The sequence below is a fragment of the Anas acuta genome, chromosome 5, assembly GCF_963932015.1.
Source record: "Anas acuta chromosome 5, bAnaAcu1.1, whole genome shotgun sequence".
Lineage (NCBI taxonomy): Eukaryota > Metazoa > Chordata > Aves > Anseriformes > Anatidae > Anas > Anas acuta.
In genome coordinates, this window is record NC_088983.1 from 53,717,782 (window position 1) to 53,737,782 (window position 20,001).

At 71.5% G+C, this 20,001-nt stretch overlaps 7 protein-coding genes across 11 annotated transcripts; 4 read left to right on the forward strand and 3 right to left on the reverse strand.

Moving 5' to 3' along the window:
* The first annotated feature begins 1,113 nt into the window (after window positions 1-1,113).
* Window positions 1,114-5,155, forward strand: RTN4RL2 (reticulon 4 receptor like 2). Its single transcript, XM_068684920.1, has 3 exons — window positions 1,114-1,407; window positions 3,194-3,678; window positions 4,190-5,155. Exons 1-3 carry the CDS (start codon window positions 1,374-1,376, stop codon window positions 4,931-4,933), a joined length of 1,263 nt encoding a protein of 420 aa, XP_068541021.1. The 5' UTR covers window positions 1,114-1,373; the 3' UTR covers window positions 4,934-5,155.
* Window positions 5,156-5,855: 700 nt separating this feature from the next.
* Window positions 5,856-7,057, reverse strand: TIMM10 (translocase of inner mitochondrial membrane 10). The gene is made up of 2 exons (XM_068684935.1): window positions 6,898-7,057; window positions 5,856-6,154 (listed from the first exon to the last, which is right to left on the reverse strand). Exons 1-2 carry the CDS (start codon window positions 6,966-6,968, stop codon window positions 5,953-5,955), a joined length of 273 nt encoding a protein of 90 aa, XP_068541036.1. The 5' UTR covers window positions 6,969-7,057; the 3' UTR covers window positions 5,856-5,952.
* A 910-nt stretch (window positions 7,058-7,967) lies between these two features.
* Window positions 7,968-10,581, forward strand: SMTNL1 (smoothelin like 1). 3 transcript variants are annotated; one of them, XM_068684928.1, is made up of 6 exons: window positions 8,362-8,980; window positions 9,068-9,230; window positions 9,438-9,689; window positions 9,916-10,018; window positions 10,088-10,242; window positions 10,354-10,581. In XM_068684928.1, exons 4-6 carry the CDS (start codon window positions 9,977-9,979, stop codon window positions 10,496-10,498), a joined length of 342 nt encoding a protein of 113 aa, XP_068541029.1. In that variant the 5' UTR covers window positions 8,362-8,980; window positions 9,068-9,230; window positions 9,438-9,689; window positions 9,916-9,976; the 3' UTR covers window positions 10,499-10,581. The 3 variants fall into 3 exon arrangements, with proteins under 3 accessions (XP_068541028.1, XP_068541029.1, XP_068541030.1); XM_068684929.1 differs by having other exon boundaries at window positions 10,091-10,242; XM_068684927.1 differs by lacking the exons at window positions 9,916-10,018; window positions 10,088-10,242; window positions 10,354-10,581 and adding an exon at window positions 7,968-8,092 and having other exon boundaries at window positions 8,416-8,980; window positions 9,438-9,661.
* A 65-nt stretch (window positions 10,582-10,646) lies between these two features.
* UBE2L6 (ubiquitin conjugating enzyme E2 L6) lies at window positions 10,647-12,438 on the reverse strand. 2 transcript variants are annotated; one of them, XM_068684934.1, is made up of 4 exons: window positions 12,315-12,438; window positions 11,546-11,635; window positions 10,978-11,164; window positions 10,647-10,894 (listed from the first exon to the last, which is right to left on the reverse strand). In XM_068684934.1, exons 1-4 carry the CDS (start codon window positions 12,336-12,338, stop codon window positions 10,731-10,733), a joined length of 465 nt encoding a protein of 154 aa, XP_068541035.1. In that variant the 5' UTR covers window positions 12,339-12,438; the 3' UTR covers window positions 10,647-10,730. The 2 variants fall into 2 exon arrangements, with proteins under 2 accessions (XP_068541035.1, XP_068541033.1); XM_068684932.1 differs by lacking the exon at window positions 12,315-12,438 and adding an exon at window positions 12,071-12,197.
* Window positions 12,439-12,510: 72 nt separating this feature from the next.
* SERPING1 (serpin family G member 1) lies at window positions 12,511-15,252 on the forward strand. 2 transcript variants are annotated; one of them, XM_068684902.1, is made up of 8 exons: window positions 12,511-12,584; window positions 12,738-12,807; window positions 12,885-13,374; window positions 13,461-13,598; window positions 13,677-13,880; window positions 13,979-14,121; window positions 14,209-14,428; window positions 14,545-15,252. In XM_068684902.1, the coding sequence occupies exons 2-8, from the start codon at window positions 12,739-12,741 to the stop codon at window positions 14,793-14,795; spliced, it is 1,515 nt and encodes a 504-aa protein (XP_068541003.1). In that variant the 5' UTR covers window positions 12,511-12,584; window position 12,738; the 3' UTR covers window positions 14,796-15,252. The 2 variants fall into 2 exon arrangements, with proteins under 2 accessions (XP_068541003.1, XP_068541004.1); XM_068684903.1 differs by lacking the exon at window positions 12,511-12,584.
* Window positions 15,253-15,444: 192 nt separating this feature from the next.
* Window positions 15,445-17,048, reverse strand: YPEL4 (yippee like 4; the record flags this gene model as incomplete). Its single annotated transcript, XM_068685424.1, has 5 exons — window positions 15,445-15,742; window positions 15,828-15,936; window positions 16,061-16,104; window positions 16,346-16,640; window positions 16,864-17,048. Coding segments are annotated over 5 exons (723 nt in total), but the record flags the coding sequence as incomplete, so codon positions are not given.
* Window positions 17,049-17,524: 476 nt separating this feature from the next.
* CLP1 (cleavage factor polyribonucleotide kinase subunit 1) lies at window positions 17,525-19,880 on the forward strand. Its single transcript, XM_068684919.1, has 2 exons — window positions 17,525-18,279; window positions 19,144-19,880. Exons 1-2 carry the CDS (start codon window positions 17,674-17,676, stop codon window positions 19,813-19,815), a joined length of 1,278 nt encoding a protein of 425 aa, XP_068541020.1. The 5' UTR covers window positions 17,525-17,673; the 3' UTR covers window positions 19,816-19,880.
* The last annotated feature ends 121 nt before the right edge of the window (window positions 19,881-20,001 follow it).

Genomic DNA, 20,001 nt, shown 5'->3' on the forward strand with positions numbered 1-20,001 from the left:
GCCTGCCCTTCCCTCCCCACCCGTCCGTCTGTCCGTCCTCCACCCCAATCCCTCATTGACCACCCCTACCCGCCCGCCACCCCATTGCCACCCTATCCCTGTTCCTAGGCCTTATAGGGTCACCAGGGGCCTGTCCCCGTGTCCCCACGTCGTGCCCCCACGGTGGGTGCCCCCACTGCACCCCCAGCACCCTACAGGCACCCTACAGGCCTATAGGACGGGGACAACCCTTGGCACAACGGGGTGCCCGGCTCCCTGCGGGACGGGAGAGACCGTGGGGGCCGCGCTGGGGAATTTGGGGAGGGGGACACAATTAGGGGGGGGGGACACCCAATTAGGGGGGGGGGACAGCGAGCGGATGGCAGCCCCTGAGTCAGCCCCGTGCCGCCCGCGACGCCCACCGCTCCCCGCCAGCGTCTGTCTCTCCAGCTTGTGATATTTCGCTCGCCGGGAGCCGCGCCGGAGACGGCACCGCAAACACGGCGGGTGCCAGATTGTGCCGCCGCAGCCTGGCACGGCCACGCGTGCCCCTCCCCACCCGTGGGGCCGCTGGCACCCCACGCTGGGAAGGAGGGAAGGAGGGAGGGAGGGGGACACACGCACACGGGACACCCTGGTGGCGCAGGAGCCACCCAACGCCCAGGCTGGCACCGCGGACAGCGCCCGCTCCGGCACCGCGGACAGCGCCACGGTCCCGCGTGGCCGTGGGGACGGAGCGAGGCCACCTCCCGAGCCCCCCCTCCCGGCTGTCCCCCCGTGTCCCGCGCTCGGGACGTCCCCTCCGACCTCCCCAGGCCCCCCGCGGCGAGTCCCCAAATCCTGGAGAGGCTCCTCCGCCGTGCGCCCCCCCCTGCCCCCACTCTCGCCGCGCCCACTCGCGAGTCCCCGCGTCCCGAGTGGGGCCCCCCCGTGTCCCGCACCCGCAGCGGGCACTGCCCACCCTCTGCGCCTCCCCTCGTCCCCGCGCTGCCCCCTTTTGCCCCCCGCGGGTGGGCGCGTCCCGCGTGGGTGTGCGCGCCCCCCGTGGCGCGTCCCCCCCCCACGAGGCTTAACGGGACGGCCCGGCCCGGCCGGGGAAGGGTTAAACCGAGGGGGGCGGAGCGGGGCCGCCCCGGGATAAGGCGCGGCACCGGGCACGGCTCAGCCCCTCCGGGAGCCGCGGGGAGAACCGAGCCCAGCCGTGCCCACCCGTGCCCAGCCGTGCCCACCCGTGCCATGCCCCGGGGCGGCGGCGGCGCTGGGGGCGGTGGGCGCTGCCGGCGGCGTAACGGGGGGTAAGGGGGGGCGCGCAGCCCCCCCCCCGGTCCCGGCCATGAGCACCCGTGCACCGGGCAGTGCCTGAGCGCCCGCTCCCGGTCCCGGCCGCCCCCACCATGCTGCCCCCGACGGCTCGGGACCTGCCCCAAGGTAGGCGTGGGGCGGGCCGGGGGCAGGGACCCGCCGCGGGGGGGGGCGCACGGCCCGGCTCAGGGGTGCCCCGGGACCCCCGCCCCCCCCCCCCCTCCCCTCCTCCCGGTGGCCGCGGGGACGTCGAGGGGGCGCAGCTCAGGATTTTGGGGGACCCCGAGGTTCTTGGGGTGAGCCCCGAGCGCACGGCTCGGGGAGGGGGGGCCCGGGGTGAGCGGGGAGCCCGGGGGCACCCAAGGGTGCCCGGGGTGCGCTGCGGGTGCCGTGCGCCCCCCCCCCCCCCCGGGGTGCGAGGAGCACCCCGGGGTGCGCCCCCTCGGGGGGGAGCCCTCAGGGGGAGCCGGGGGGGGACGGGGGCACCCCGACAAGGGCGCGGGGCGCATTTAGGGCGCGGGGCCAGCCGGAGTCCTGAGACCCCGCAACCCCCCCGCGGCACCTCGGGGGTTCGGGTACCCCGCGGGTGGGTGCCCGGGGGGGGGGGGCGCAGCGCTCGGGGAAGGGAAGCGGGACGGGGGGGTGGGTTTGGGGGGGGGGGGGAGCTTTTGGCACGGGGAGCGGTGCCCGGGAGCCGGTGACTTCAGCGCTAAACTGAGTCAGCCCGCGGCGAGGGGGAGTGACAGATGGGGCGCGGGAGGGGGGCGCCGGGGGGGCGCACGCCGGCACGGGGCGCCGGAGGAGGGGGGCGGCGCCGAGCAGCTGCGCCGGACGCCTCCTCGTCGTCGTCCCCCCCTTCTCCGTGTACCGGGGGGGGGCACACGCACACACACACACACACACACACACAGAGCCGCCTCCCATCCCCCGGTGGAGGCAGCTCCGCGCTTCCCCCCTTCCCCTAAAAAAAAAAAAAAAAAGAAAAAAAAGAAAAAAAGAAAAACTCCCCCCCAACCCCCCCCCCATCTCCATCTCCACCTCTCCGGGCCCGGGGCCAGGCCGCGGGGCTGAATTATGGATGAGGCTCTCGGGTTGCACCCGAGGGGGGGGGGGGAACCGATATGGAGAGGGGGGGGACACGGGGGCGCAAACGCACCCGGAGCGGCGGCGACGCGTGTCACCGGTGCGCGCGTCAGCCCGCGCCCACGCCTGCCTTGCCCCGCACGTGGCCGCGGCACGCGTGCACGTGGCGCCGCCCTGCCGCCGGGGGCGCGCATGGGGGGCATCACCCCCCTCGGGGGGGGGGGGGCGGACCCCACGGGAACGGGGGTGTGAGGACGGTGAGGGGCGCCCCGAGGGCTCCTTGGGGTGCGCCGGGGTGCGGGGTGCGCACGGAGGTTGGGGTGGGAACGTGAGCCTGGGTACGGCCCGGGGGGCTCCGGGGGCAGCGGGGTTGTGCGGGGTGGGTGTGGAGCTCTTGGGGTGCGTGGTCCTATAAAAAGGTCGTGGGCACGGCCCCGGGGGCTCCTATGGGGTCTTGGCCCTATGGGATGGGCATGGCCATGGAGAGCGCCTTGGGTGCGTGACCCAAGGGTGGGCACGGCCATATGGGGTGGGCACGGCGTTATGGGGTGGGCACGGCGTTATGGGGTGGGCACGGCGTTATGGGATGAGCTTGGCCATTTGGGATGAGCACGGCCATGCGGGGTGGGCACAGCCCCAAGGAGCTCCTGGGGCCAGAGAGAGCCCGTATCCATCCCGCACCCTGGGGTGCTCCTGGGGGTGCCCTCCCCGGGGTGCCGCGGGGTGCTCCGGGCGCCGTGCGGGGCAGCGGGTGCGCGGGGCTGGGCTGGGGGCTTCGGGGCGCTGCCCCAGGCCGTGCCCCCGGGCTGATGCCCCACTGTGCCCGCAGGCGGGCGCCTGGCGGCCCTGCTGCTGGTGGTGCTGGCGTGGGTGCCCGGCGGGGCACCCGCCTGCCCTGCGCTCTGCACGTGCTACGTCTCGCCGCCCACCGTCAGCTGCCAGGCCAACAACTTCTCCTCGGTGCCCGCGGGGCTCCCGCCCGGCGCCCGCCGCCTCTTCCTGCAGAACAACGTCATCAGGGCGCTGCGGGCGGGCACCTTCGGGCCCAGCACCGTCACCCTCTGGCTCTACTCCAACAACATCTCCTCCATCCAGCCGGGCACCTTCCGCCACCTGCCCGCCCTCGAGGAGCTCGACCTGGGTGACAACCCTCACCTCCGCGTCCTGGCGCCCGACACCTTCCACGGCCTCCGGCGCCTCCAGGCCCTGCACCTCTACCGGTGCCAGCTGGCCAGCCTGCCCAGCGGCATCTTCCGTGGCCTCCACAGCCTCCAGTACCTCTACCTGCAGGAGAACGGGCTGCTCTACCTCCAGGTCCGCCTGCGCTCGGGCAGGGACCCGGGGCAGCGCCGCCGGAGGTGGCCCCGTGGGGCTGGGGGGAAGGGGGTGGCCGTGGGGCGGGCGTCGGAGCTGGGTTTGGGGAGGCTGGTGGGGTTTGGGGAGGCTGGTGGGGCACGGGGCAGGGTGATGGGTGGGGATGGGGGTGCGGGGATGGGGCGTGAGGTGGGGCACCAACGGGACGTGGAGGTCTTGGTGGTGCCCATGGAGCGAGGATGGGGAGAGGGCGCTGGTTGATGGCTGAAGGATGGGGACGTGGGACGAAGATGAGGGCTGCCCGCGGGGCAGGGACACGGAGATAAGGGATATCTGATGTCCTTGGATCAGGAACTGGGGCAGGAAGATGAGGGATGCCCACGGAGCACGGATGGATGACACCCACAGGAATGGGATGGGAGGAGGTGAAGGCGACGCTTGGTGCCCGTGGGGCCGGGACAGGTCCCCAAAAACGCCCCCAGCACCCACGCCCTTTCTCCCCGCCCCGCAGGATGACCTCTTCGCCGACCTGGCCAACCTGAGCCACCTCTTCCTGCACGGCAACCGGGTGCGGGCGCTGTCGGAGGGCGTTTTTCGGGGGCTGCCCAGCCTGGACCGGCTCCTGCTGCACGCCAACCGCCTGGCCGCCGTGCACCGCCGCGCCTTCCGCGGGCTGTCGCGCCTCACCATCCTCTACCTGTTCAACAACAGCCTGGCGGCGCTGCCCGGGGACCCGCTGGCCGCCCTGCCCGCCCTGCAGTTCCTGCGCCTCAACGCCAACCCCTGGGCCTGCGACTGCCGCGCGCGCCCGCTCTGGGCCTGGTTCCGCCGCACCCGCGTCTCCAGCTCGCCCGTGCCCTGCGCCAGCCCCCCGCAGCGCCGCGGCACCGACCTGCGCCACCTGCGGCCCCAAGACTTCGACGGCTGCCCCGAGGAGGACGAGGACGAGGAGGAGGAGGAGGAGAAGGAGGAGAAGGACGAGGGTGGTGGTGGCGGTGGTGGTGGCGGTGCGGTGGCCGTGGTGGGCACCCCCGGGCGGGCGCTGGGCCGCCCCGGCACCCTGCCCGCCGCGCCGCCCTCCGCCTTCTATCGCGACGGGCTGCCCCCTCACGACCTGCGGGGGTCCCAGCCCCGGCCGCCCCCCCCGTCCCGTGACTCCCGCGGCCCCCCCGAGGACGACGTCCCCTTGGCTGCGGCCCCGCGCCTGGCCCCCGCCCTCCTGCCCCTGCTGGCCCTGCTCCTGCCCACCCTCTGAGCCCACCCTCTGGGCTGGGGGGCTCGGCCCCATTTGGGGGGCACCCGGACCCCTCCTCGTCCCCGGGGGGGTCCCCCTGGGTTTCCCTGAGCTGCTGGGGGCACCTGGAGCAGAAGGGGGGGGGTCCCTAGGACTCGGCCCTCCACCCGCCCTGAACAAACCCCCCCCCCGCAGGCAGTGAGCGGTCGGGAATTATTTATTAAAAATGGTCTTATTTTGGGAGCCTGGGGCCCGGCTGGCTGCGGCGCTGCCTTTCCAGGTCACGGCGCGCTCTCTGCTCCTGAAATATTGATGGGCCCGGCACCGCCGCCGGCCCGCAGGGCGCCACGGCGCACGCACGGCTCGCTGCGGCACCGCACGGACAGACGGACGGGGTCAGGACCGGCCGCCCCTCTTCTGGGGTCTCTCCAGGGGTTTCCTCTCCCGGTTCCTTGTCCCAGTTTCCCCGTGTAGGTGTCTGGTCAGGTATCTCCCCCCAGAGCATCCCTGGTGGTGTTTTGGGGTCGTCCCTGTCCCTGTGTGGGTGTATTAGGGTTTTCCCTGCCCAGGTGTGGTGTATTGGGGTTATTCCCCTGCAGGTGTCCTCGTGTGGGTGTTTTGGGGTCGTCCCTGTGCAGGTGTCCCTCTCTGCCTGCCCTATTTCCCTGTGTGTCCCCGTAGGGTCTTTCCTAGCCATCCCCTAGCGTTTCCCTCCCCCCCAAGCCCCCGGGGGGCCGGCAGCGCCCCGTCCCCACCCCGCAGGGGATTAGGAGGGGCTGAGCCCGGCTCTGCCTAATCCCAGATTACATGGGTGGGGCTGGGGGCACGGCGGGTGCCCCCCTCAAGGACACAGCTCTGGGGGACACCGGGGGGGGGGGCATCCCCCATCCCACAGCCAGGTTTGGGGCACGAAGGCACGAACCCCTGACAAAACACGGCAGGGTGGGTTTGGGGGGCGAGGCGAGCAGCCAGCCGGCCCCAAAGCCTCCAGTTTATTAACGGGGGAAGGGGAGGGGACACACACACACACCAAGGGGGGGTCAGGCGGTGCCCGTGCCCTGCTGCATGCGCTTGAGGAGCTCCTCGTCCTGCAGCGACAGCTCCGTCAGCTTCTTGCCCATCCTCTCGTGCACGTCCAGGTACTTGGCCACGCAGCGGTCCAGGCACACGCTCTCGCCCTTGGACAGCTCGGGCTCCTTGTAGTGGGGGGGGACGCACTTGCGGTGGCACGCCTGCGTCATCCTGCGGGGCACCGCGCTGTCACGGCCCCGCCACGTGCCCCAGCACCCCCAGTGCCCCCCCAGTGCCCCCCCAGGTACAGGCAGTTCCCCAGCCCCCCCCCCAATCCCTCAGGCACCCCCAGTGTCCCCTAAATGGGGTCCCCCCAAAGACCCCCAAGACCCTTAGAGCCTCCCAGGCCCCCCAGCTCCCCCAGTTCCCTCCCAGCCCCCCCAGTGTCCCCTCACTCGGGCCTCTCAGCCCCCCCCCCATTCCCTAGCCCCCCCAAGACCCCCTAACTCCCTGCAGCCCCCCAGCTCCCCCAGACCCCCTCAGCCCCCCCCAGGACCCCCAGCTCCCTAATCCCCAACCCTATCAGGACCCCCAGCCCCTCCCCAATCCCCATGGCCCCTCAGGACCCCCAAGCTCCCCCCAGACCCTCAGGACCCCTCCAGCCCTCCTAGGACCCCCCAGCCCCCCTCAGCACCCCCATACCCCCCCAGCCCCCCCAATCCCCAGCCCCCCCAAGACCCCCTAAAACCTCCAACTCCCCCCCCAATCCCCAGCCCCCCAGCCCCCTCCCCAGCTCCCCTGAACCCCCCCAGGCCCCCCCAAGCCCCCCCAGCCCCCCCCAACCCCAGCCCCCCCCCCCAAAACCCCCTCCCCAGCCCCCCCAGGACCCCCCAGAACCCCTCAGCCCCCCCAATCCCTAACCCCCAGGACCCCTCAGCCCCCCCAGCCCCCCCAGGCCCCCCCAGCCCCCTCACCGGCTGTACATGTCGGCCATCATGTCCACCTCCAGCTCTGCCGCCAGCTGCTGGGCCCGCAGCGGGTCCATGGCGGCCCCCGGCGGGAAGCGGCCGCCCCACGCGCTTCCGCCCGCACGCCGCCCCGCCCCGCCCCGCCGCCGCCCGCCGGCCAATCGGAGCCGGGAGGGGAGGGACTGGCGCGCCGCCCAGCCAATGAGAGGGCGGGGATCGAGGGGTGGGGCGCGGGGCGGTGAAGCGGGAGGGGAGGCGGGCTGCCCGCCCTCAGCCCCACAGGGACGGGGCCGGCGCTCGGCCCGCGAGTGTGGGGCTGGGCCCCAGTGGCACAAATGTCACCAGTGTCCCCCCCAGTGTCCCCCAGTGTCTCCCCAATGTCTCCACATGTCCCCAGTGCCCCCCCAAGTTCCTAAAGTCCCACATGTCCCCTCATGTCCCCCTATGTCCCCCTATGTTCCCCATGTCCCCTCATGCCCCCCCAATGTCCCCCATGTCCCCACATGTTCCCCATGTCCCCCAATGTGCCCCCAATGTCCCCCCAATGTCCTCCATGTCCCCCCATGGCCCTCAACGTCCCCCCATGTCCCAAATGTCCCCTCAATGTCCCCTGTGTCCCCCAATGTCCCCACATGTCCCCCCATGCATCTGTGTCCCCAGTGTCCCACCACATTCCCCTGTGTCCCCCCCGTCCCCCAGTCTCCCTCCATGTCCCCTCACATGCCCCATATCCCCCATGTCCCCCCCAATGTCCCCACTGCCCCCCCCATGTGTCCCCCGTGTCCCCCATGTGCCTGTGCACTCCATGTCCCCTGTGTCCCCTCATGGTCCCCATGTCCCCCCAATGTCCCCATGTCCCACACCTGTGACCCCCCCATGTGCCCCATATCCCCCCTGTACCCATCGTCCTTGTGTCCCCCCGTGCCCCCCACATCCCTGTGTTCCCCCCATGTCCCCCCCATACCATTTCCCCCCGACCTTCCCAAACCCCATGGGGGTACCGCTGTCCCCTTGTGTCCCCATTGTCCCCCCCGTCCGGCCATCCCGCTGCCACCCACGCGGCCGTGTCCCCTCCTCGCCCGTCCCACAGCGTGTCCCCCGCTCCCCCCGGCCCCGCTGACTGAAGGCGGCACCTGCGGTGCTCAAATAGCGCCGGGGGCCGGGACGGGGCTGGGGAGGCCGGGACGGAGCCCGGAGGACGGTGAGGGTGGCCTGGGGGGGATATGGGGCAGGGGGCTGGGGGCCGGGGGAGCTGGGGGGGTGACGGGGGCGTTGGGGAGTGGGGAAGGGGATGGGGAGAGGAATTGGGATGGGGTGGGGTGGGGGAGGCCAGGGGGAGGCTGGGAGGGGGAATGGGGAGAGGATTTGGGGGAGATGGGAGGGGGACGGGGCAGGGTTTGGGGTGGGGGGGATAGGGGGGAGAGGGAGCAATGGGGTGGGGGAGAGCTCAGGGTGGGGAGAGGCAGGGGGGAGGCTGGGGGGGGGCATGGCGAGCCCCCCGCTGACAGCCCTGCGGCCCTGCAGCAGCGGCATGGAGCCCCATGGAGACCCTGCCCCCGGAGACCCCAAATTCACCACCCCTGGCACGGGGGACCTCACGCAGCCTCCTGGGGGGGCGGCGGAGGCTGGGGGGGAGGCCAAGGAGGAGGCAGCGAAGGATAACGGGGGGGAGGCCAAGGGAGAAGAGGGCAGCGGGGGGGAGGCCACGGTGGAGGCACCAAGGAATAACGGGGTAGAGGCCAAGGTGGAGGCTGCAAAGGATGACGGGGGGGAGGCCAAGGGAGCAGGAGATGTCGGGGGGGAGGCCAAGGCGGAGGCAGCGAAGGGCACCGGGACTGAGGCTGGGGGGGACACTGGAAAGGGCGCTGGGGACGAGGCCAAGGCAACGGAGGAGGCCGCTAGGGATGGGGGCGAGGGGGAGGCTGCGAAAGGAGCCGGGAGCGAGGCCGGGGGAGCGGAGGCTGCCGGGGGCGAGGCCGATGGGGGGGCAGCGGTGAAGGAGCCCCCGGCGGCACCGGCTGCTGGGGGAGAGGCCGAGGTGGAGGCGAAGGCTGAGCCGGCGGCTGCAGGCGGCCCCCGGGGCCGGCAGGTGAGAGGGGACACGAGTTGGGGACAGGGGGACAGGGGGACAGGATGCGGTGCCACGTCCCGCTGCCACCCCACCTGTGCCCGGCAGGAGCCCACCTGGCTGCAGGACGAGGAGGACGAGCTGTGGCCCGAGTTCCCCCCCTGCTCACCCAGCGCCGAGGGGGCGGCCAGCCCCACGTCCCCCCTCTCTCCCACATCCCCCGTGTCCCCTACGTCTCCCCTGTCCCCTGTGTCCCCCACATCCCCCACAGGTAAGGGTCGTACTGGGCAGGGACACTGGAGCCCCCTACAGATCCCCTATAGATCCCCTACAGATCCCCTACAGATCCCCACATCCCCTCCCTATAGGCTCTGTCCCCAGCCCAGGGATGCCCCTCAACCTGGGACCCTGCACCCAGGGGGTGTCCCCATGTGGGGTGCCCCCCCCACCCCGCTGACCCCTCTGATTTCCCCCACAGCTGGTGCTGAGGGCTCGGGAGGCAGCGAGAGGTGAGAGCCGGGGGGTGGGACCCCAAAACCCGGCTGTCCCCATAGGTGGCACCCCCAGCGGTGCCCCTGTCCCCACGCACGGTGGCCACACCTGTGTCCCCAGGGCTGCATCCCCAGGGGGGGCCGCGGGACCGGGCGCCCCCCAGGGTGGTGGCTGTGGGGCGGCCACGGGTGAGTGCCAAGGCGCAGGGGCGCAGCGCCATCCTGGAGAAGTTTGGAGGGTGAGTGGGGCCTGGGGGGGGACAGGGGGAAGTGGGGGCTCAGTGGGGTGGCTGGGGGGGAATGGGGTGCGTGAAGCAGTCGGGGAGGGAATGGTGTTGTTATGGGGCACGGGGCAAAGGGGATACAGGGGACGTGGGGCACGGGGCCGCTGGGGAAGGGCCCCGTGAGGGAAACGAACCCCCGGGGGGGCACCGTGCGCTGCCCCATGGAGCGGGTCGGCCATAGGGCAGCCAAGGGCCCGGCCCCACACCTGAAGCGCCCGGGGGGCGCCGGCTCGGTGAAGGCCATGCTGCTGGAGTGGTGCCGCGCCAGGACCCGCGGCTACCAGGTGAGGGGCGGCGGGGCGGGGGGCCGGGGAGGGGCTGCCGGCACCCTGACCCCCGCCCTGGCCGCCCAGCAGCACGTGGACATCCAGAACTTCACGGGGAGCTGGGGCAGCGGCCTGGCCTTCTGCGCCCTCATCCACAGCTTCTTCCCCGACGCCTTCGACTACGGCAGCCTCCAGCCCCAGGAGCGCCGGCACAACTTCACCCTGGCCTTCGCCACCGCGGAGTGAGTGCGTCCCCGTCCCCTCCGGTGGGGAAAATCGGTGCTAGGGGACGGTTGGGCCAAGGTGATTTTGGGGTCTTCCCAACCCTCATGACTCCGATGCCGCGGTTTTAGGGCGCGGGCCGACTGCGCCCCGCTGCTGGACGTGGAGGACATGCTGCGGCTGGCGGTGCCCGACGCCAAGTGCGTCTACACCTACGTGCAGGAGCTGTACCGCAGCCTGGTGGCCAAGGGGCTGGTGAAGACCAAGAAGCGCTGAGCCCCCCCACACACCCCCAGCGCCCACCCCGCTCCCCCCCCCAGCGCTTCGTCCCCCCGGCAGTAAAGCTTTGCAGTGCCCGGCCTCGTCTTTATTTTTGGGGACCCCATCGTGTTGAAGGCTCACGGAGACGAAGCAGGAGAGGGAATAAATTAATCACTTTATGGACGGAGTGGGGGCGATGCCCAGCCCCCGGGGGGGCTCAGGAGGGGGCCGCAGTGCTGAGCTGAGCTCAGGACCCGGGAGGCTGTGGCCGCGGCTCGGCGTGGCTGCGGGTGTGCTCCTCTGCCCGCCGCCAGAAGGTTTCGGGCTGCTCGCCCAGCTCGCGGGCCAGCTCCAGCCGCATCACCCGCTCCCTGTCGGGGTGGTCCAGCAGCAGCAGCAGGTCCTGCAGCACTGCGGGGGGTACACGGGGGGTCGGGGGGGGGTCAGCACCCGGATCCTCCGCACCCTGGCATCCCCCAGCCCCCGGCACCCACCGTGGATGGCGCGGGTGCTGTGCTCCCAGATGTGAGGGGAGGTGAGGGGCTGGCAGACGTGGCCGTCCTTGCTCACGCCGGGGTGGTAGATGCTGGTCAGGAGCCTGGCGCGGGGGGGTTCCAGCGGGTGGTGCGGGGAGAAGGTCAGCTCGAAGCGGAAGGCGCCCATGTTATAGGGGGGGTTGTTCTGAGGCACAGAGCGGGGCGTCTCAGCCCCCCAGTGCCGCCCGGGCACGGAGGGGATCCCCCCGGGACAGCCCCCACGGAGCACCCGCAGCCCCATGTGCCCCATGGGGGGGTGGGAACCCCACCCACAGCCCCCTGGGTGCCCCCACATCCCCCCAGTCTGCACGGTGTCCCCAGGGGAAGCCCCCCTATAGTGCTTCCCACAAGAAGGACACCCCCCCCGTGTCCCCAAGAACCCTGTGCACCCCTGGGACCCCCCATGCACCCACGGCACCCATATGCACCCCTCACGCCCCTGAGCCCCCCATCCCCTGGACCTCCCCTGTATCCCCCCACCCCCAGGCCCTCCCCAGGACCCCCCCACCCCAGGCCCCCCACTCACGGGCAGCAGCAGCCCCCCCCAGCGCAGCACGTTGCCCTCCAGCAGTTTCAGATCGCAGACCCCCCTCCACTGCTGCACCTCCTCCAGCTCCTGCGGGGGGGGGGGGAACGAGATTAGGGGTGGGGCCACCCCAGTACACGCCCCGACGGGGAAACGAAACTGGAAGTCGGCACCCACCGGCACCCACCGGCACCCACCGGCACCCCACGGCACCCACCGACACCCCATGGCACCTGCTGCCACCCCACAGCACTGGGACCCACTGGGACCCCCCGGCATTGGGACCCTCCTGGCACCACACCCTCTGACACCCACTGGCACCCACCAGCACCCACCGACACCCCCTGACAGCCACCAGCACCAGGATCCCCCCCGCACCCTCACCTCGGGGCCAGCACCCCCCAAGTGCCACCAGCACCCCCCACAACCCCCTGCCCCAAATACCTCCCCGCTGCACCCCAGTACCGGGACCCCCGCCCCATTAGGGTGGGCACCCAGCGTGCCACCCCCGGTGCCTCCACCCACCACTGCCAGCCTCCTGCTCATGGCCATCGGTGCCGGGTGCCGGGTGCCGGGTGCCGGGTGTCCCGTTGGGCACCTCGGGGTGGGACCCACCTGAGGCCACCCCTTTGGGGGTGGGGTAAGAGGCTGTAGCCCCTCCCTGAATATGGGGGTCAGGGGGGGCAGATGGGGCAATAAGTGGCTGTGCTGCCCCTTGGCACCTTGGGGGGCATGGAAAAGGGGTCGTTGGGTGGGTAGGCTGCCCTACCCCATTTCCCAATGGGTGCCCCATAAGGGGGGCAGCTCCTCCAGCCGCTGTGGGGTGGGCTGGGCGATGTGGGGTCAGCACCTCTCACTGCGGGTGCCCCCGCCAAGCCCGGCCCTCAGCCCCCCCTGCACCCTCCCTCCGCCGGGGCTGATTTACGGGAAGCCTCCCCGGCCTCCCGCCCTCCTTAATCTTTAACCACGCGGGGCTGCGGCCGGCCAGTTCCCCCCAGCGCCCGGCCGGACACTCGGGGAGCACCCCCCCGGCACCCAGGTGGGACGGGGACGGCCTCCTCCAGCACCCAGGGCTGCGGGGGGATGTTGGGCAGGGGGCTCAGGGGGGTTGGGGCGCGCGGTTTGTGGGTACAGGGGCTGGAGTGGGGGCGTCGGGTGCCCTTCGGGGCCGTGACCAGTGCTTGCCCCGCAGGATGGCCACCGCGAGGTTCTGCCTGTCCCTGCTGTGGGTGGTGGCCGCAGCCTCTGCCGCTGTCACCCCGGTAAGTGTGGCCCAGGGACGTGGGTCCCCACCCCCGGGTGCCCCCCTGCCCGCCCTCACCAGGGTCCCCGTGCCCAGGTCCCCACACTGGAGGCTTCTCCCAGCACGCTGAGCCTGGGCACGCCGCAGACAGCGTCCCCACGTCCCAGTCCCACCCCAGCCCCTCTGGGGGACGTGGGGACGCCGTCCCCGCCTGCGCCCAGCCCCGAGGAGGAGCCCACCCTGGACATCACCCTCGAGAGCAAGGAGCCCCCGGGCACCCAGGGGCCAGGGCCAGCACCCGAGGAGCCCGGGACCACCGCCAGCAGGAGCACAGCAGGAGCTGCCCCCGGGACCACCGAGGATCCCTTCGGCACCCTGAGCGCAAGCCCCCCGCCGTGCCCCGGTGACGAGGACCCCCCCGAGGCCTGCGGGGCGCCCACGGGGGCGCAGAGGGCGGCGGTGGCCGAGGCCCTGGGCACCTTCGCCGTGCGTTTCTACCGGCACATGGCGGAGGCGGCCGAGCCCGGCGCCAACCTGCTCTTCTCCCCCCTCAACGTGGCCCTGGGGCTGTCCCACCTCCTGCTGGGTGAGGGGCTCCGTGGGCACCGCCACCCCGCCTGGCACCCGTGGGTGCTGCTGTGGGTGCCCGCTGAGCCTTGATGTCACCTGCAGGTGCCCGGGGTGAGACCCAGGAGCGTTTGGCCGCCGTCCTGGGCTACCCAGCGGGGTTGCGGTGCATGCACGGAGCCCTGCAGCAGCTGGCCGCCGTGCCCGGGCTGCTGGCCGCCTCGCAGATCTTCCACCACCCAGGTGAGCCGGGTGCCAGCGGGGGGGTGCCAAGGATGGGGGCGAGCCCAGCGCCTCCTGACGCGCCCCTCCGCTGCGCAGCCCTGTCCCTGCAGCCCCGCTTCTTGAACGAGTCGGAGCGTTTCTACAAGGCGCTGCCGCAGGAGCTGAGCGGCAACGAGAGCCTGGACCTGCAGCGCATCAACGCCTGGGTGCGCCAGGCCACCCGCGGCCGCCTGCCCCGGCTGCTAGCACAGCTGCCCCCCGAGCCGCGCCTGGTGCTGCTCAGCGCCGTGCACTTCCAGGGTACGCCGCTGCTTTTCGGGTTCTGGGGGTGCTTGCGTGCTCGTTGCCCTGCTGGGATCCCCACAACCCACGGTCCCCACGGTGCCGTGTCCCCGCAGCCCGCTGGCAGACACCGTTCAAGGCCAAGGAGACGGTGCCGCTGCCCTTCCTGCGCCCCGGCCTCCCGCCCGTGCCCGTGCCCACCATGACCAGCAAGAAGTACCCCGTGGCCTCCTTCACCGACTCCCGCCTGCAAGTCCAGGTACCCCCCTCCCTCCCCATACATCAATCCCACGGGATTTGGGGTGGGATGCCCCCCTCCACGGTGACCCGAGGCTCCGTCCCCCAGGTGGGGCGGCTGGAGCTGAGCGAGGGGCTGAGCCTGGTGGTGCTGGTGCCGCGGGGAGCCCCGGAGGCGCTGGGGGCCGTGGAGCGGGCGCTGGACCCCCCGACCTTCCTGGCGCTGCTGCGGAGGGCGGCCGGCACCCCGACACGCGCCACCGCCATCGCCCTGCCCCGCGTGCACCTCGACCTCGCCATGGACGTGGTGGCCCTGGTCCACGACATGGGTAAGGCACCCCCCGGCGCCCGGCCCTATAACACCCGGGAGGGGTCCCCGCTGTCCCCCACGCCCCCAAACGTCCCCCTCCTCGTGTCCCCATGTCCCCGTGTCCCCGTGCCGCAGACTACGGGCTGTTCCTGGACGCGGAGCTGTGCGGGCTGGCGCGGGGCCCGGCGGTGGCGGTGGACGCGGCGCAGCACCGGGCCGTGCTGGCGCTGGACGAGGCCGGCGTGGAGGCGGCGGGGGCCATGGCCACCTCGGTGGCCCGCACGGCCCTGCTGCTGGAGGCGCTGCAGCCCTTCCTCTTCGTCGTCTGGGACCACGCCGGAGAAGTCCCCCTCTTCATGGGGCGCCTCAGCGACCCCCAGCCCTGATGCCTGCCCCATGGGGGGCACGGCCCCCTCCTTCATCCCCTTCTCTCCCTGCTTCTCCTCTCCCTCCTTCCATCCCTCTCTCCCCCTTCCCATCCCATCCATTCCTTTTTCCTTCCCCCTTTCCTCCTCTCCTCCCTCCTTTTCTCTCCTCCCCTTCCCTCCCTCCTTCCCTTGTCCCTCCCTCCCTCCCTGCTTCCTCCTCCCCTCCTCCCATCCCATCCCATCCCATCCCATCCCATCCCATCCCATCCCATCCCATCCCATCCCATCCCACCCCACCCCACCCCACCCCACCCCACCCATCCCATTTGCCCCCATCCCATTTTCCCCCTTCCCATCCCTCCCTCTCCTCCTCCCCCCCCAAACCCCCAGCCCCCTGGGGTGCCGCAGAGCCCCCGGCCCCCAGTCACCCCATCAGCTCCGGGCCTGGGGCCCCAATAAATGCTCTGTCCCCCTGCACGGCTCCTGTTGGAGGGGGGAAGGCAACGGGGGGGGGGGGTCTATTAGGCTATTTGGGGTGGCAATTTGGGGGCTATCACCACCAGCACACCCTGGGGGAGCGCTGGGCACGTGCCAGGTGTCCCCCAGAAGGGCCAGGGCTAAGCGAGGGGGGAGCAGCAGTGCCGGGGGGTGACACCTGGCACCTTCCTATAAAAAAAAAAGCTTTTATTCCCCTAAAAAAGCTGCCCGCAGCCCCCCCCCCCCCGTGCTGGTGATGGGCCCTGTGATGCCCCGGCAGGGTGCCCCCACCACAGGGCACCGGGAAGGTGCGGAGTTGTGGGGTGGGGGGGGGACACCGCACTGCCACCCTGACAGCGGGGTGCCCCCCCCGACAGCGGGGTGCCCCCGGCGTGCCGTCAGTCCCAGCCGTTCTCCTTCACCATGTGCGACGTCTCGATGATGAACTTCCCCTCCTTGTACTTCTGGCTGCTCTCGAAGGCCTGCTCCTGGGGGGAGGGCAGCCTGAGACCCCCACCCCCGTATAGCCCAGGATTTGGGGTTTAGGGGTGCCGGGGCCGCGGGCCAACTCACGTATTTCCAGCCCAGGGTGGTTTTGCAGCTCTCGCAGAAGATGTCGGCCACCGAGTGCAGCCCGGTGAGCAGCAGGCGCTGCTCGGCCGGCCCGCAGCCCACGTTAACCCTGCGCAAAGCCGGGAGCCGTGGGCACGCCGGGGGTGTCCCCGTCCCCCCCCCACAATGTCCCCTGAGCCCCTCGGGGCAAACAGAGCCCCGTGGGGACACCCCCGGTGCCCTGCGGTACTCACACGGAGTTGAAGAGGTAGGCACGGCCATGGCTGCCCTGGAAGGACTGCGGGGACACCAGTCACCAGCGGGGACACCCCTGTCCCCACCGCGTCCCCCGGGGGCACCACCACGACCCCCCTGCCACCCCCGAGACCCCACGCGGGGATGCCCACCGCCCCGGGGACCCCACAAAATGGATGCCCGGCACCACAGGGACCAGCCCCCCCCCCCCCAGGGGAGGATGCTCGGCACCCCATGGGGACACTCGGGGGGGACGGGACGGGGACGCAGCGCGGGGGGGGCACCTTGGAGATGAGTTCCTCGTGGCGGGCCAGGTGTGCCCGGCAGTGGACGCAGCTGTAGGTGCGGTGTGAGCGGGGCAGGTAGCTGTGGAAGGTCCTGGGGGGCAGGCAGGCGGCGGGGGGCAGGTGGCGGCGGGCTGGCGGCGGGGGCACCGAGGGTGGCAGGGCCCCGGGGGGCCGGGGGGGCGCGGGGGGCACCGTGCACCCCCCGCACAGCCGCTGGCAGGGGAAGCAGCGCAGCAGGGTGCTGAGAGCCGTCTTTCCTCCCGTGCCGCGGCCCCCCCAAGGGGAGAAGGGGCTGGAAATGGGGGGGGCGAGCTGTAAAGGGGGAGGAAAGTGAGGGGGGGGCAGCGCTGGGACCCCCCCCACGGGGTGTGCAGGGGGGGGGCAGTCCCCGGTGTGTCCCCCTTTGGGGACATGGGGGGGGGCAGGGGGATAGGGGGGTGTGGGGGGGGTTTGGGGGGTTTGGGGGGGGTCTGAGGGGGTCCAAGGGGGTGCGGGGGGGCCGGTGCCGCGCTCACCGCCTGCCGCTGTCCCCAATGTCCCCGCTGTCCCCGGTGTCGCCGTCCCCGGTGCTGTCCCCGGGCGGGAGAAGGGGGGTGGGGATGGAGGGGGGTGGGGGTGGGGGTGGGGGGGGCACCGCACGCCCGGGGACTGCATCACGGCCCCGTGACTCATCCCCCCCCCGCGTGACGTCACCGTGACGTCACCGCCGTGATGTCACCGCCGTGATGTCACCCCTGTGACGTCACCCCGGGGGGGACGCCGCAGAGACGGGGCCGTGGGGGTCACCTCGGGGTCTCCCCCCCCCTCTTCTCGGGGTGCCCCCTCCCCCAGCCCCCGCCCCCCGCAGAGGGGAGGGGCATGCAAATGAGATGCAAATGAGATGCAAATGAGCTTGGTGCAGGGAGTGGCGTGCAAACACAGTGTGAATGGCACCGGGGGGGGGGCACACGGTGATAGATAGCCCCAATCAGGGCTACAGCCCCCCTCTGGGGGGGGTTATGCAAATGAGATGCTAATTAACCGCGGGGGCAGCGCCCGGACTACAACACCCAGGATGCCCCGCGCGGCTGCCATAGCAACGGCGCTTCTCGGTGGGCCAGTAATGACGTCACTTCCGGCGCGGCGCGCGGCCCGTCAGGGCGCCGGTAAGCGGGAGAGGGGGCGCCATGATGGGGGGGGCCGGGACCCCGAGCCGGGAGGGGGCTCCGAGAGGGGCCCGGGGGGGCTGAGGGGGCCCGGGGGGAGCCGCGGGGAGCAGGAGCGGGCGGGGGGCGAGGCCCCGGCGCTGCAGCCCCGCCGCGCGCCCCCTCAGGGCCGGCGCCAAGATGGCGGAGGAGGGCGGCGAGGAGAAGAAGCAGGTGGCCAAGTTCGAGCTGGAGCGCGAGACCGAGCTGCGCTTCGAGGTGGAGGCGTCGCAGACGGTGCAGATGGAGCTGCTGAGCGGCATGGCCGAGGTGTTCGGCACCGAGCTGACCCGCAACAAGAAGTTCACCTTCGACGCCGGCGCCAAGGTGGCCGTCTTCACCTGGCACGGCTGCAGCGTGCAGCTCAGCGGGCGCACCGAGGTGGCCTACGTGTCCAAGGACACCCCCATGCTGCTCTACCTCAACACGCACACGGCCCTGGAGCAGATGCGCCGGCAGGCGGAGCGCGAGGACGAGCGGGGGCCCCGCGTCATGGTGGTGGGCCCCACCGACGTGGGCAAGTCCACCGTGTGCCGCCTGCTGCTCAACTACGCCGTGCGCCTGGGCCGCCGGCCCACCTTCGTGGAGCTGGACGTGGGCCAGGGCTCCGTCTCCATCCCCGGCACCATGGGCGCCCTCTACATCGAGCGGCCGGCGGACGTGGAGGAGGGGTTTTCGCTCCAGGCCCCGCTGGTCTACCACTTCGGCTCCACCACGCCGGGCACCAACATCAAGCTCTACAACAAGGTGAGCCCCGGGGATCTCGCCCCACGTGCAGCAGGGCAGGGGATCCCTGCCCGCCTCTGTGAGCCTGGGGTCACCCAGTTGGTTTTGGTGCTGGGTAACACTGCGGCTGTGCCAGGCTGAGCTGGGACATGGGGCTCAGCACGGGTGTCAGCTCGCAGAGAGGAGCTTGGCCCTGCCAGCTCTGCTAGGATTGAAGCTGTGCGGCTTCCTTTCCCTTCCTGCTGCCCCCAGCCAGGCTGTCTGCAAGCAGAGAGCCCCCAGGCAGAAAGAGATCCCACAAAAGCACATAGAAGCCGATTTGGACTCGCAGTGTCCTGCTGCACCTGCTGCTTGGTGACAGTTGGAGGCCCCTGTTTGGCCCGGAGCTGTCCTCAGCCCCTCTTGCCCCTGTCCCATCTGTGGGACACCAGGGAGAAACTCTGGTGTGGCTGAGCACCCTTAAGGTCTCGTAATGTGGTTTAGGAACAGCTCCAGCACCAAGCCTGGCAGCTGACTGGGAGGACTTCCCCCCAGGGGGTTGTCCACGAGCCAGACATCGCTCCTGTGTCAGCAAATAAACCTGCCAAGCACATTTAGGGACGTTGCTGATGGTCAACGTGTCCCTAAGAACAGGACACGGCCTCGTGGCGTGGCCTCCTGCCCACCCCCATCAGAATCGATGTGCTTTGGCTTGCACGCCCTGGGAGCAGGTCCCAAAGGTGATGGTGAGGGGTTTTTGGGGGGTGAATTTTGGGACGCTGAAGTCAAGGAGGTTATTTGGGATGACACGGTGAGCTGCGGGCTGGCTGTGAGGAGCGAGGGGGGGGCAGAGGGAAGAGCCCAGCTCCCGTTGTGCCCCCAAAGCTCTCCCCGTCTGCCCCGCAGATCACGTCCCGCCTGGCCGACGTCTTCAACCAGCGCTGCGAGGTGAACCGGCGCGCCTCGGTGAGCGGCTGCGTCATCAACACGTGCGGCTGGGTGAAGGGCTCGGGCTACCAGGCGCTGGTGCACGCCGCTTCCGCCTTCGAGGTGGACGTGGTGGTGGTGCTGGACCAGGAGCGCCTCTACAACGAGCTCAAGAGGGACCTGCCCCACTTCGTGCGCACCGTGCTGCTCCCCAAATCCGGCGGGGTGGTGGAGCGCTCCAAGGACTTCCGCCGCGAGTGCCGGGACGACCGCATCCGCGAGTACTTCTACGGCTTCCGGGGCTGCTTCTACCCGCACGCCTTCGACGTCAAGTTCTCCGACGTCAAGATCTACAAGGTGGGGGCGCCCACCATCCCGGACTCCTGCCTGCCGCTGGGGATGTCGCAGGAGGACAACCAGCTGAAGCTGGTGCCGGTGACGCCGGGCCGGGACATGGTGCACCACCTGCTGAGCGTCAGCATGGCCGACAGCGCCGACGACAACATCTCGGAGACCAGCGTGGCCGGCTTCATCGTGGTCACCGGCGTCGACCTGGAGCGCCAGGTCTTCACCGTGCTGTCCCCCGCGCCTCGCCCCCTGCCCAAGAACTTCCTCCTCATCATGGACATCCGCTTCATGGACCTCAAGTAGCGCCCCCGCCCCCCCTTCTCGCAGCCCCCTTTTTGTACCCGTTCTTATTAAAGCCCTGCCTCGGGCTCCTGCCTCCTGCTGCCTTCTGCCCCCAGCCCCGGGACGACCGCCCAAACCCCCGCTGCGTGTGCCTGGGGGGGCGCCTGGGCACCCCGTATCCCCCTGTGGGGTTCCCGTGCCCCGGGG